The following is a 14,543-nucleotide window of genomic DNA, read 5'->3' as shown; positions in this document are numbered from 1 at the left end:
AACCACTGCACTACCAGGGAAGCCCTGCCCATTTTTAATCAGGTTCATTTTGGGTTTTTTTTGTTGAGTTGTAGTGTTTCTTTATATATTTTAAGTACTAATCCCTTATCAGATATATGCTTTACAAATATTTTCTCTTATTCTATGTTTTACCTTTCCATTCTGTAAGTAATGTGTTTTGATAGACAAAAGTTTTTAAATTTGGTGAAATCCAATTTATATATCTTTCCTTTTGTTGTCTCTGCTTTTGATGACATGTACAAGAAATAACTGCTAAATCAAATATCATGAAATTTTTCCCCTATATTTTCCAATTCTATTCATTGGTAGTAGATATCATTTTACCAGTACCACCTGTTGAAAAGACCATCCTTTCTCTATTGAGTGATCTTAGCACTGTTATTGAGAATCACTTGATCATATATATGAGAGTTTACTTCTTGACACTCTACTCCATTAGTGCATTTGCCTATCTTTATGCAAGTACCACATTGTTTTGATAACTGTAGCTTTCTATAATTTATGAAATCAGGAAGTGTGAGGTCTCCAGCTTTGTTTTTCTTTTTCAAGATGTTTTTTTCTCTATGGGGATACTTAAAATTCCATATGAATTTTTGGATGGAATTTTCTCTTTCTGACAAAAAATGTCTCTGGATTTTGATAGGGATTGTACTGAATCTGTAGATTACTTTGGGTAGTATTGACATTTAACAAAATTAATTCTTCCAATCCATGAATATGAATGTCTTTCCATTTGTGTCTTATTTCTTTCAGCATTCTTTTGTAGTTTCAGTGTACATTTCTTTTACCTCCTTTGTTAAATTTACTCCTAGGTATTTTATTATTATACATGCTTTTGTAAATGGAATTGATTTCTTAATTTCCTTTTCAAATCATTCATTGTTAGCATATAGAAATCCAACTGATTATTTGCATGTTGATTTTTGTATCCTGCAGTCTTGCTGGGTACATTTATAAGTTCTAACACTATATTGTAAATTTCATTTATTTTATATCTTTATGTCTTCAAACATAGACAACAGATTATTTTGCCTCTTCCTTTCCAATTTGGAGCCTATATATATATATATATATATATATATATATATATATATATATATATATATATATATATATATATATATAAAATTTTTTTTCTTGCCAATAGCTCTTCCTAAAACTTCCAGTACAATGCTGAGTAGAAATGGTGTAAGCAGGAACTATTGTCTTGTTTCTGACTTTAGAGAAAAAGTTTTCACCATTGAGTATGATGTTCACTTTGGATTTTTCATATATGACCTTTATTGTGTTGAGATAGTTTCCTTCTATTCCCAGTTTATTGAGGTTTTTTTTTAATCATAAAATAGTGTTGAATTTTTTTCAAATGTTTTTACTTCATGAATTGAAATGATCATGTGATTTTTCCTCTTTCATTTTATTAATGTAATAGGGAAGAACATATCTGACTCCATATTAGAGCCGTTCTTTTTACTTTAACCTTAATTTAAGCTTTGTACTCTGTTGCCTGTGCTTAGGCTGTCTCTGCACCTTTTGTAAGAGAATGTTGCCTATATCTTGAAATATACAAAATAGCCTGACCATGACCTGACCTGAACAGAGAATAGCATTTGTCTTGTTGGAGGTTTACAGGAACATTGTGACCTGACTGTGACTTGACCTACATGGACAGCTGCAAGAACAAAGGATCCGACACCAAGAAGTTTGCAACAACTAACTACACTCCTCCCTCACCTTGCCTTTAAAAGGGCTTTGCTGAAAGCCTTCGGGTGTTTGGGCTTTTTAAGGCATGAGCTATCCGACTCCTTGCATGGCCCTGCAATAAACCTTTCTCTGCTTCAAACTCTGATGTTTTGGTATTGTTTGGCCTCACTGTGCATTGGGCACACAGACTTGCATTTGGTAACGTTAATGTGACATATTATACTTATTGATTTTAGTATGTTGAATGATTTTTGTATTCCAGGAATGTATCCCACTTGGCTATAGTGTATGTGCTTTCAATGTGCTGTTGAATTGTTTGCTAGTATTTTGTTGAGGACATTTACTTCAATATTCAAAAAAGAATATTGGCCTGTACTTTTCTTATAGTGTCTTTGTCTGGCTTTTGTATCAGGGTAATGCTGGCCTCATAGAATAATGTAGTAGGTGTTCACTGCTCTTCAAGTTTTTCATAATCGTTTAAGAAGAATTGAATTAATTCCTCTTCAAGTGTTAGAATCCACCAGGATTGCCATTTTGTACTGGGTTTTCTTTGTTGGGAGGTTTTTGATTATTGATTCAATATCCTTAGTAGTTATGGGTCTATTCAAATTTTTCTTTCTTCATGATTCATTCTTGGTAGGTTGTGTGTTTCTAGGACCTTGTTTATTTCATCTAAGTTATCCAAGTTTTTGGTATCCTCTATTATAATCCATTTCTATAAAATTCTATAATTAGAATATAGAAATGTATGGAAAATTTATAAAATTAGTAGTAATCCTATTAAATTCTATATTTTAGATATAAAAATATATAGAAAATTCTATAAAATTGGTAGTAATTCTATAAAACCAGTAGTAATGTCCACTCTTACTGATAATGTGTCATTTCACTCTGGCTGTTCTCAATAGATTTTTTTCTCTCAATATGTTTTGCCTTTAGTTTTTAGAAGTTTAATTATGATGTGTCCTGGCATGGATTTCTTTGGGTTTATTCTGTTTGGGGTTTGCTCAGCTGAAATTTGTAAGTTTGCACTTTTCACCAAATTTGGGAAGTTTTCAGTCATTATTTCTTCACATACTCTTTCAGCCCCATTCTCTTTCTACTTTCCTACTCCAATTCCAAAGATACGAATGCTGGCTTAAAAAAATGTTACACAGAGGCTTCCCTGGTGGTGCAGTGGTTGGGAATCCACCTGCCAATGCAGGGGACATGGGTTCAAGCCCTGGTCCAGGAGGATTCCACATGCCATGGAGCAGCTGGGCCTGTGCACCACAACTACTGAGCCTGCACACCACAATCACTGAGCCCACACACCACAGCTACTGAAGCCCACACGCTTGGAGCCCATGCTCCATGGCAGGAGAGGCCACCACAATGAGAAGCCCACACACCTCAACGAAGAGTAGGCCCCCCTCGCCACAGCTAGAGAAAGTCCACGTGCAGCAACAAAATCCCAACACAGCCAAAAATAAATAAAATAAGCAAACAAACAAAAAATGTTACACAGGTCCCTGAGGCTCTATTTATTTATTTGTTTATTTTAAAAGTCAATTTTCTATGTTTTTCAGATTGGGTAAATTCTATTAACCTGTCCTTAAGTTCACAGATTTTATCCTGTTATCTTTATTCTACTAGGATACCATCCAGTGAAGTGTTTTTCTTTCTTTTTTTTAATATGAAGTGAGAGAGTAGCATTGATATGTACACTACCAAATGTAAAATAGATAGTGGGAAGCAGTTGCATAGTACAGGGAGATCAGCTCTGTGCTTTGTGACCACCTAGAGGGGTGGGATAGAGAAGGTGGAGGGATGCTCAAGAGGGAGGGATATGGGGATTTATGTATACATATAGCTGATTCACTTTGTTATACAGCAGAAACTAACACAACATTGTAAAGCAATTATACTCCAATAAAGATGTTAAACAAATTTATTGTATTTTTCTGTTGTATAATTTCTGTTTGGTTTTTTTTAAAAAAATAACTTCTATTTCTTTGCTGTGACTTTTTATTTTTCATTTGTTTTCAAATAATTTACTTGCCTTTTTATTAGTATTTTATGATGAGTTATAAAATCCTTTTCAGATAATATGATTCATCTCAGTGTTGATGTCAGCTGTTTGTCTTTTCTTATTCAAATTGTGATTTTCCTGGCTGGAAAATGACTTTCTATTGTATCCTGAACATTTTAGTTTTGTATGTTAGGAGACTCTGGGTCCTATTTAAATATTTTTTAGTAGGCAGTCACCTTAATTTTAGCATGTGGATTCTGGCCTACTTCTGTCAGCTGTGGTTCCAATGGAAGTTTAGGTTTTAGAACGTTTGTGGTGCTATTTTTCTGCCTGATTTATCTGGTGTCACCAGGGCTCCCACTGGTTTCTGCTTGTGCTACCTCAGAGGGTGGAAGGGCTTTCACCAGGCCTGTTGCCCAGTGTCTCTCACTGGGGGATGGAAATCTCAGGTCTGCAAGAACAAAGAGGCTTCCCTGGCTGGTCATTTACTTTTACAGGGTCCTCCCTGCCTGTGGAAATGGAGAGAGCTTCCTGGGATGAGCACTTGTTGTGGCAGGTCATCTCTTTTTGTTGCCTCCTGGCTACTGCAGTGTCTCTGGGTGAGAAAGGGCAGAGATGAGAGTCCTTCATTTAGTTTATTATTATTAGTGGGGAATATGGTCTTGATCAATCCTCTTTGCTGATGCTGCCAGGCTCACCTCCTGTTAGAGTGAATCCTGTTCAATCTGGGGGAGAAATGATCCTCCCTGGGCTGCCTTCTGTTGTTAAGTTGGAGGTCAGGAAATACCCAAGAGAAGCCTAGAGAAATGAGGGAGACTTTCAAATGTGCTGTGACTCACATATACCCAAGTGACATTTTCCACTTAAAGAATTGACATTGTCAGTTCTCAATTATTTGGTTCCTTGCTTCTGTGTGATAGCTTCTATGTTTGATGGGAAACCTGAAACTTCTAGGTTCAGTTTGACGGGATTTACCAATTTATATATGAAAAGCACCTCCAAACTTATAAAGTGCTTTTGCAGCCACAACTTCCCTTGATTTCCACAATCACAGTGTGAGACCAGCAAGATTGAGATTATTCTTATTTTGCTAATAAGAAAACATAGTAAGTTGGGAGACTGAGACTCATCCAGAAGTGATTTCTCATTCAGAGCCTTCCATTGATACTTTTCCCCTTGTGAAACCAGACCTTTACTGGGTGACAGGAGGCTGTGGAAATAGTTGATTTAAGGGGACCCAGCTTGCCATGTCCTCGGCTGCAACTAACACAGTAGGTTACCATGGAACTATAGAGTGGATAAATTCCAAGTTCAAGCTTATGTTCCATATAAAGTACCCTGAGAATTTGGAAATCAAATTACCCTTAGAGAATCTGTTGGTAAAAAATCTTCCCAGGTAGATGAAATTACCCATCTGAACAGGTCACCTCAGGGGAGAGGGTATCATATCAGAAAGGAGGTTGATAAATTCCAATAGAGGGAAATGGGGTGTAATCCACAGAGGTAAGATTGAAATTTGATGTAGAAAGCTGTAGCCTGACCAAACAATAGAGAGTTGGTTGAATAGCTCATATAGTGAGATACAATGTGATCATTAAAAGTGAGATCAATTTATATATAGAGATAGAAAGGTGTTCAAGATATGTAAGCAAGAAACATATAGGAGTGTATAGTATGATCTGATTTTTATTCTATATGCATGCATGTAGATTTACCTCTGCATAGAGGAATTATGAAGTCTTTTTTTGGTTCTCTATATTTTAAAAACATTCTATAATGAACAAATGTTTCTCAGTTAATTATAAAAGAGCCATAGCCTAATCCACTTGTTATGAACTGAATGTTTGTGCCCACCAAAATTCATATGTTGAAATTCTCCCTCCCCCAATATGATAATAGGAGATGGAACCTTTGGAGGTGATTTGGATTAGATGAGATGATGAAAATTGAACCCTCATGAATGGGATCAGTGACATTTTAAGAGTCATGAGAGAGCATGCTTCTCTGCTCTCCACCATGTGAGGATACAGTGAAAGATAGATGTCTAGAAAGCAGGCTTTCATCAGACACCAAATCTGCCAGGTCTTGGGCTTCCCAGCCTCCAGACCATGAGAAATAAATGTTTGTTTTTTATAAGCCACCCAGTGTTTGGTATTTTGTTATAGTAGGCTAAGTGGACTGACAGAAATTGTATTGTAACCTTATTGTATTGTAACTTGATTGTCTAAAGACAATGTGTCAAGAATAAGAAGGGTGTTGAATGGATTGAAGAAAAAGGAAGCCTAAGACTAAGAACTGGTTAGTTTAATTAGTAGCAACAGGGCTGAAATTAGAAGGAGCCTGACTAATGTATTTTGATTGATTTTTTAAAATTTGCCAGGCACTTAACCAGGTAGTACTTCACATGTTAGCTCAGTTAATCTGCATAACCACTCTGTGTGGAAGGTATGATTATAACCCCCATTTTCCAGATGAGGCCTCTGAGGCTCACAGAGGGGAAGTAACTTGCCCAAGGCCATACAGCTAATAAATGGCAAAGCCAGGACTAGAACCCAGATCTCGTTGTGTTCTACCTGCTGGAGGCCCTGAGCATGTAATTTCCAGAGAGGGAGGCTCTGCTTTGGGGCAAGGAGAGATCACTGGCCTCTTTTGTGGCCTGGAGGAAATAACCCCTGAGTTCATGAGGCTCCATGTGTGAATATTCTTGTTGGATGGGAGGTGGAGAAAAGAGAAGGGACCCTGGAGGGGGTGAAGAGCCAGATCCCTGGATAGATCTATCCCCCAATGTGAATTAACAAACGTGTTCAGTCAGTATGCTTTTGTGAGTTAAGTGGGTGTCAGTCTTTTCCTCCCATCTCATCAATGCTAGATAGACTCTGCACTCCACAGTGCTGTCAGAACCAGGCATTCTCTCTGATACCTGTTTTGTCTTATTTTAACATCAACATTTAACCTACCTGCAGATTCTGTCTTTATAAAGAGGTTCATCCATTAAGGCTAGGTTAGGGTACCTTTTTTTTAAGGTACGCCACCTTTCCTTTAATTTGTAGCTATTACACAGTAAACTCACACACATAAATGATTGAAGGTTTTAAATTCTAGACCAAAAAACTGTATCAACCAACATCTTCAAATCGGAACACAAGTGCAGAAGGGAGCCAGTGAGCCATTTAGCACTGGACTAAACAAATGACAGTGAACATTCTAACGGGGTCACACACCCATACCCCACTGGTATGACAGGTTCAAGATAACACACAACAGGAAGTTTAAAGTCAATCATATACACTGTTGTACCTTGGAAAGTTCAGACTTGATCTGCTGTGACAATCATTCTGTAAACCTGGGGCTAATGAAAAGTCAGGTTCTCAAAGAACCTACACAGCCTGGGTTCTGATTTATACATCAGTTGCATGACATTCATGCAGGTATATGGCTAACAGTATCACACTACAGGTAACAATGGTCATATATTTGAATACTGCTTTTAAAGCTGCCTGATCAATACACCCCAGCAAAAAGGACAATTACTTCACCATCACTTTGGTTTATATCTCTGGCTTAACAAGTCCTAAAGTCCCCATGGCACTTAGCTGGACAATATCAAAGTTAGAGGTCTAGCACTAAAACAGTTTTTTATTCTTGAATAAATTCTCTTCATCTGAATGCCCAAATGACCTGTCCAACCAGATGCTACTGAAGTTGCAGTAAACACATACACATACACAAATACTCTTACTATGAGTTACATTCCAAAAAGACTGAATTTATTACCTGTTCCTAAGCCTGAGGCACTGTTAACTAGAATACAGGACATGTTATGTTTCAAAATTAGTATACATGCTCTGCATTTCTATTGGCATTCACAAAATACAGAAATAACCCTGTCTGCAAATGTGAGGTAGTGGCATGGAAATACTTTATATGAACTGGTGTGGCCAACTGCATGTGAGGTAGGATCAGAGACATGAGTCTTTTGACAGTGATCACCTAGTGACTTTGGTGTACATAGTCTCATGTGACTGGTGGAAGGGGGTCCAATGATGTTTCACCTACAAAGAGGCAAAGAAGGAACTCAGGACTCAGCAGCCTTAGAGACATATATTAATAGGAGAGAATACCACCTACCATCCTTGACACTTTAAAAGAAAACCCAGGACCACATAACCTAGAAGAGAAAATTGTTGACATAGAAAGTACACAACTCAGAGCATTCTAAAGGAAAGAATTTCTACCAGTGTAAAAGACAGCCTTAAAAGAAAATATGTCAGCCATAATACTACCTGGAAAAGAGGACCTTTTTTGGACCTTATTGGAGCACATTCAATCTTAATTAATTGGTATGCTTGTCATCTTGGACTAGCATATACTCCTTCAGCTTAATTGGCCAGGTGTATTTCTATATTACCTTCTCTTTCCTCCTCCATTCCCCCCAGCTTCTCCACAACTGGGATTCTACAAGGGCTAGTGTAGAGCTCTCTAAAGAGTCAGAGTACAAAGCCATGAAAGTGGTTGAAAAGCAACAAAGCTTTGGAAGAGAAAGAGGCTTTTAGGTCACCCTCAAAGCTTTAGAAAATGCCAGGGAAGAGGGTACCAGGCTTGACACAGAAGCTGTTGGTTTCACACAGGCCAACTTCTGAATATGTTTTTGTTTAGCCCCAGCAAGACACATGGGCCTAAATTAGCTTTCAAAGCACACTTGCCTTTTGTGAAGACAAGTCACAAATCACAGAGCATGTAACACACTTTTACTTGCACTGACATCTAAAGGAGACATGGGCTGCTGTGACTGGTGATGAAACCAATACTTCCTATTTAAGGGGAAGGCACAGACTGTCAAGTCTCACAGCCGGGGAATCAGAGAAGACATGTTCTGTATGGCTTGAAAATCACTTTTTTTTTTTTGCATTGGAAAAGCTTCTGTTACTGCCATCAAATGCTTCGAAAATGGAACTGCCTCTAAAAGGGAAACAAACTAAGAGTCCTTTACAACCCCCAATCTTTTCCCTTGTCCTTTTTTTGTTTGGCGTCATCTAATAGCTAAGCCATTTCTTCACATTATGTTTAAAAAATAACCGAATAGGAAAAAAATTTAAGGCTTAATCCATGTCTACTTTTTGTTTATAAATGTCTATATAAAAACTCAGGTCTAGATTTGGCACTTAGAAGAAAGTAACCAGATTTGGTTACAATCACATCTGCCTGTATCATACATAGAATTCTGGGAGGGTGAGGCCTGAGGGTGGGGGAGAGATTTGGTACAACAGATATCATTAAATCATATACTTTGGAAACTGAGAGAGAAAGTGAGAATAATCTTCCTAGGAAGAAACCAATCTGAAGTATAGTATACCCCTTTTGAGACAAGTATTTTTTTTCTTACAGGAAATTTACTTTTCCCTACACAACTGTTTTTATAAAATGCCACTTTATAAAATGCTCTCAGAAAGATTTCCCAGTGGTACATCAAAGCTTAATAGCATCAAGAAAAGGTGTTATGTGTTTAATAAAATTCACTATGTAACAAAGATGGGACATAGTTATTAAACTTCTCTGTCTGCTAAATTCAGGCCAAGCTTAAATATTTACAAATCTGGTTTGAAAGTAACTCATAAAAAGACTTGGATGCCTTCTGGTTGGAAGTGTTCAAGGAAAGATCTTGCATTCAGTGAAATGTGAAGTGTTTCTTAGACAAAATATGTCCATGCATGTTGACAGGCATGACAACTGACTTGGTAGTAATTTAGCAGTTTCTAGGGTGACTTTCCAAATGATACCTGTGCCTAATATATGTACCATAAGCTTTACGTTCTTGCCCAGTTAGTGCCAAATAGAGTTTCATGCTTTCTTTCATACAGCAAACCCCATCCTTGAATTTCTTCTTTAAAAAGCTGTTACTTAGGTTTGTTATTTAGGATTGTTTTAGTTATTACCATGAGGAATCTGTTATTCTATAAACTAATACTTAATGAATTTTTAAGAAAGGTGTTCATGTAGAATCTGAGCATGGCCACACTCCCAGGCACAGAGCCTGCCTCATGCTTGGAAAAGATAAGGAGTGACCCCAGGCCCATGTAAGCTGTGTAGGAAACAGGCAGATGTCAGGCTCATGGATGAGACAGTGGCAGGTGGTTAAATGCCTTCCTATTTAAGTCAGGCAGTCACATGAGAATGGAATTTTCTGCTCAGGGAACTGGAAGGGTAGGGCAGTGGCGGAGGGCGTCATATTTCTTTCACAGCATAGGTGCTATATGAGGGTATGAAATGAAAGCCATTAATAGATGATATTTTCTAGTACACCCAGTAACTTTCCTTCAGGAGCCTCCCCTCTATTGCTAGGCTCCTGACTACAGATAGCTACTGGGTTTTTGCCAGTGCATAAATATTTGGATTCTACTGAACTTTTTTCCTCCTTCAGATTTACAAATCCAACTGTAAAACAGGGAGGTGTTATGTGTTGAGAGTAAATAGGGGATTTTTACAAGGTTTTCCTTAGTTCCATGTATGTCATATACAGGTAATATAGGACATGCTGGGGAATAAAAATAATAAAAGACCAAACAAATTGACTGGAATAGCAGTGTTGCTCTTCACCACTTCTCATTCTAGAACTATATTGAAAAGAACTTGTCACTAATGATTAATTTTGTTTTGGATCTAAGAAATAAGGTTTGGTACTATGTGCCACCCTTGTACAGGTCTGTAGAAATAAATCTGAGACCCTTAAGCTAACTTTTTATAGGATTTGCAAAGGTCATTTGCCTTTTTTATTTCTCTGAAAAGACCTTAACACACTATCAGAAATATCATACTAGTTAATAGACTATAAAATTCAGATTGAGATATGGGAGAAAGCCCTGGGTATAAAGCAAGATCCAGAATAAACTCATTTGTAGCAGATGATTGGTATTGTCATCCTCTTTGATAACTTCCTTCACAAAGCCAGGGTTTAGATGGAGCTTTCAGATCAAAATGACTTGTACAAATCCCAATTTTTTTCCAGAAGTAAGAAGTAAAATGACAACTGGCAACATCTGATGATTTATGTTATACAAGCCAAAGACCAAACAGTGGAAAGAGGGGATGAGAAGATACAATAGGAAATCACATTGATGTTTTAAAATTATAGGAACAAGGCAGCTATCAAGGAGAGATAAGTAGAAAAATGGCCCCTATTTACATATAAAGAAAGATAACCAAAATGACTTAGAGTTCTTCCTCTAAATAGGAATATTTTTTTATGTCCATAGTTTAGCTAGGGGTAAGAAATCAAGGAACTATCCTTGGTCTTCTCTGCTACTTCTAACACTTCGATTAAAAGATCCCTCTTTCTTATAGAGAAAAGTAACAAATGAGGTGATCCTTCAGAGATGTCTGTATTTACAAATGGATATGGTAGTAACAGAGGTGGCTTTTTCACTAAGACATCTAATTTTTTAGCTTAAACCAGACATATGGTATACAGAATAGACATCTTAGGTGAAGACATGGATGCTATTGGCAATGGGAGTTCTGAAAATGCTGACAATATGTACTGAACGACCCAAACTACCCAAGACTCACCTTACCCCAGCATGTGGAAGTGGATAAACTATGACTGGATATCCAATAGGAAAGTGTACAGCGTGCATCAACCCCAAATGGGGGAAAGTTTGGTGTTTAAACAACACATCCCCTTCTCCCTGGAGTATTTGGGCATGCTTTAAGAATAGACTTTTTTCAAAAGTCTACATTAGCACAAGGTGTTAAGACTACCAGATTTTAAAAGTAGTGCCAATTATGTCTAAAAATCCACAAACTTGATGTGATGTCTAGGGAAGTAAAACCACTGGACTTCATAAAAAGACCTAAGAAGAGGGACTTCCTTGGCAGTCCAGTGGTTAAGATTCCATGCTTCCACTACAGGGGGAACGGGTTTGAAACCTGGTCAGGGAACTAAGATCCCACATGCCACGCGGTATGGCCAAAAAAAAAAAAAAAAAAAAAAAAACGACCTAAGAACAGTCCTGTTTTAGGAAAACTTAGATGAGCACATATGCCATGTGCAAGCCAGGGTTTAAAGCACTGAGATTTTCAGTTGTCTCCTGAACTGATGTTGAGAATGCTATTGATCAATATTATTAATTCAGACCTCACTATTTTGGAATTGATCATTTTAGAATGTAGTGGATTTAAGTTTATCAATGGGCTATCTATGAAAAAGGGATTTGGCTGAGACCTAACCAGGGTGTGAGTTGGGGAAAACAAGTGTTGTAACTTAAGAAAACTATTTTCTTATATGTTCTAAACCACCAAGCACACATGGATCTTTTTTTTTTTTTTTTTTTTTTTTTTTTTTTTTTTTTTTTTGCGGTACGCGGGCCTCTCACTGCTGTGGCCTCTCCCGTTGCGGAGCACAGGCTCCGGACGCGCAGGCTCAGCGGCCATGGCTCACGGGCCCAGCCGCTCCGCGGCACGTGGGATCCTCCCGGACCGGGGCACGAACCCGTGTCCCCTGCATCGGCAGGCGGACTCTCAACCACTGCGCCACCAGGGAAGCCCGAAAAGCAATATTTTTAAAGCTAAATCCCATTCTAGAATAATAACATATTCTTTCTCTTGTCTATATTCTGGCCTGCTTGACATGCATATACTGGTTGCTTAACTAGTAAAGGCCCTAAATCCCCTTCCAGACTCTTAACTGGGAGGAGGGGTGCCCTGGCCCTGCCCATTTAATCCAATCAGAAAAGCAGCACAGCCTTTTTTGAGACAAGAATCATTGTGGGTGTTGCAGTTGCACCTAATATGGAAGCAGATGAATAGCTCACTGTTGCTTAGAGAAACCTGCCTCCTTGGTGATGGCCTTAGAGAGTCCTGTGTCTTCAGAGATGCCTGTGGTCCCAGAGAAGCTCATGGCCCCAGAGACGCTGATGTCTTCATAGAAGCCCATAGCCTCAGAGGTTCCCGTGTTGCCAGAGATGCCTGAGACCCCAGAGATGCCTGTGTCTCCAGAGAAGCCGACATCCCCAGAAATGTTTATGGCCCTAAGGCTGCCCATGGTCCCATAATAGTCAGGGTGGAGGTCTGCACACTGGATTTTTACTTGATCCATCTGAACTCGAAGGCCTCCTTCCCTAGAAAGAGTGCCACTCTCCATCAAGGTATTCAGGTCTCCATCAATACCCATAAAGCTGAGAGGATTGGTTAAAGGAGTTCCCAGGTGTTGAGATGATAAATGCCCTAATTGAGAGCAGGTACAGAATTCTTCTTGTGGCTCATCATGGTCTTTCACTTTCTGTCATGGGAACAAGGAATGGTTGAAAAGAATTAGAAACCGGAGTAAAACTAGGCAAATATCACATTGACCTATACGGATCCTGCCTGCTGTCACTTATATGGTAGCAAATGACCTTTTGCCCCCTCCTCATCCTCAAACATCTTTTATTCATCACTTGACATAGTGCTTTAAAAGCCCTACTACTAAAGACCCTCAAGGGTCTTGTATATATAAAAGTTCCCTTTTCTGATAAATGCAATTTTATTACTGGGAGCAGGGAGGGCAAGGGAAAGGATCACTAACATTTATTGAATACCTCCATGTGCCAGGCACTTTACATATAGTGTTTCCTTTCATACTTAAGAATCTTATTAGTTAGGAATTAGCTGTATTTTACAGATGAGGAAACTGAGGCTCAGAGAATTTAAGTCACCCCAAATTCACACATTTAGGAAGTGGTAGAGCTGGGATCTGATCCTGCCTCTCCTTAATGCCAAAGTCTATGATCTGTCTACTACTTCATGTTATCTCCAATGGATATTTTCACCTTCAGGGATAAAACAATGACTCACTGATGCTTTACAACAGTGATTCTTAACTTTTTGTGGGTCATAGACACCTTTGAAAATCTGAAGAAAATGATGGACCTTCTCAGAAAACTGCATGAATTCACATATGAGTGGATGAGATGGCACACAGTTTTTAGGTATAATTTCAGGGGTTTCACAGATCCCCTGAAGGGCATCTGTGGACATCTATGGGTTCATGGACTCCAGTTAAGAGCTCCTGCCTTAGGGTATAAGCATACCACTCTTATTTTTCTGGAAATCACAAAATCACACACACACACACACACACACACACACACACACAGTGATAACCCTTGGAGAGAGAAACTGAATGGGTAGGTGGCTGGGAGAGTTTTTTCAACATTCCATTTTGTACATTTTTCTATTCTGCATATTCTAACTTTATACTTGTACTGCCTTTTTTTTTTTAAATGTCAACAGGGTTATCTGTTGGGCTGCCTTTGTTTATCTTCTCTGTATTAAAAAAGGAATGTTAATAATAGTTATTATTTTATTATTTTTTTGCGGTACGCGGGCCTCTCACTGTTGTGGCCTCTCCCGTTGCGGAGCACAGGCTCCAGACGCGCAGGCTCAGCGGCCATGGCTCACGGGCCCAGCTGCTCCGCGGCATGTGGGATCTTCCCGGACCAGGGCACAAACCCGTGTCCCCTGCATCAGCAGGCGGACTCTCAACCACTGCGCCACCAGGGAAGCCCAATAGTTATTACTTTAAAAGGAAGCCTTACTTACTTTTGAACTTTAGAATCAGAAAGTGATCTGATTCTATCTAGAATGAATCTGATTCTCTTAGGAATTAGGCAGGAATAAGTGAAAGGGCTGGGTTTAGAATAGGACACCTGCTCGGGAGACCTTGTGGAGAAGGTTGCTAATAGGTAAAAAAGGAGGCAGGAGACATTAGGAAAAAGGTTTCCTACTTCTCAGTTCTGCCTAGGGCTTGACCTTCCTGGGGCTGCTTGTTTCCTTT

The 14,543-nt window shown here is 38.7% G+C and overlaps 1 protein-coding gene across 1 annotated transcript in view; it reads right to left on the bottom strand.

Moving 5' to 3' along the window:
- Positions 1 to 12,536: 12,536 nt before the first annotated feature.
- Positions 12,537 to 14,543, bottom strand: part of MTMR8 (myotubularin related protein 8) — a 257,386-nt gene continuing 255,379 nt past the window's right edge. Inside the window, exon 14 of the mRNA XM_060002711.1 lies at positions 12,537 to 13,007. Coding sequence (XP_059858694.1) covers positions 12,537 to 13,007 — 471 coding nt within the window. The remainder of the gene's footprint in view (positions 13,008 to 14,543) is intronic.

Source organism: Delphinus delphis, chromosome X (genome assembly GCF_949987515.2).
Source record: "Delphinus delphis chromosome X, mDelDel1.2, whole genome shotgun sequence".
Taxonomy (NCBI): domain Eukaryota; kingdom Metazoa; phylum Chordata; class Mammalia; order Artiodactyla; family Delphinidae; genus Delphinus; species Delphinus delphis.
Note: the sequence above shows the minus strand (reverse complement) of the source record. Positions and strands in the feature narration are given on the sequence as shown.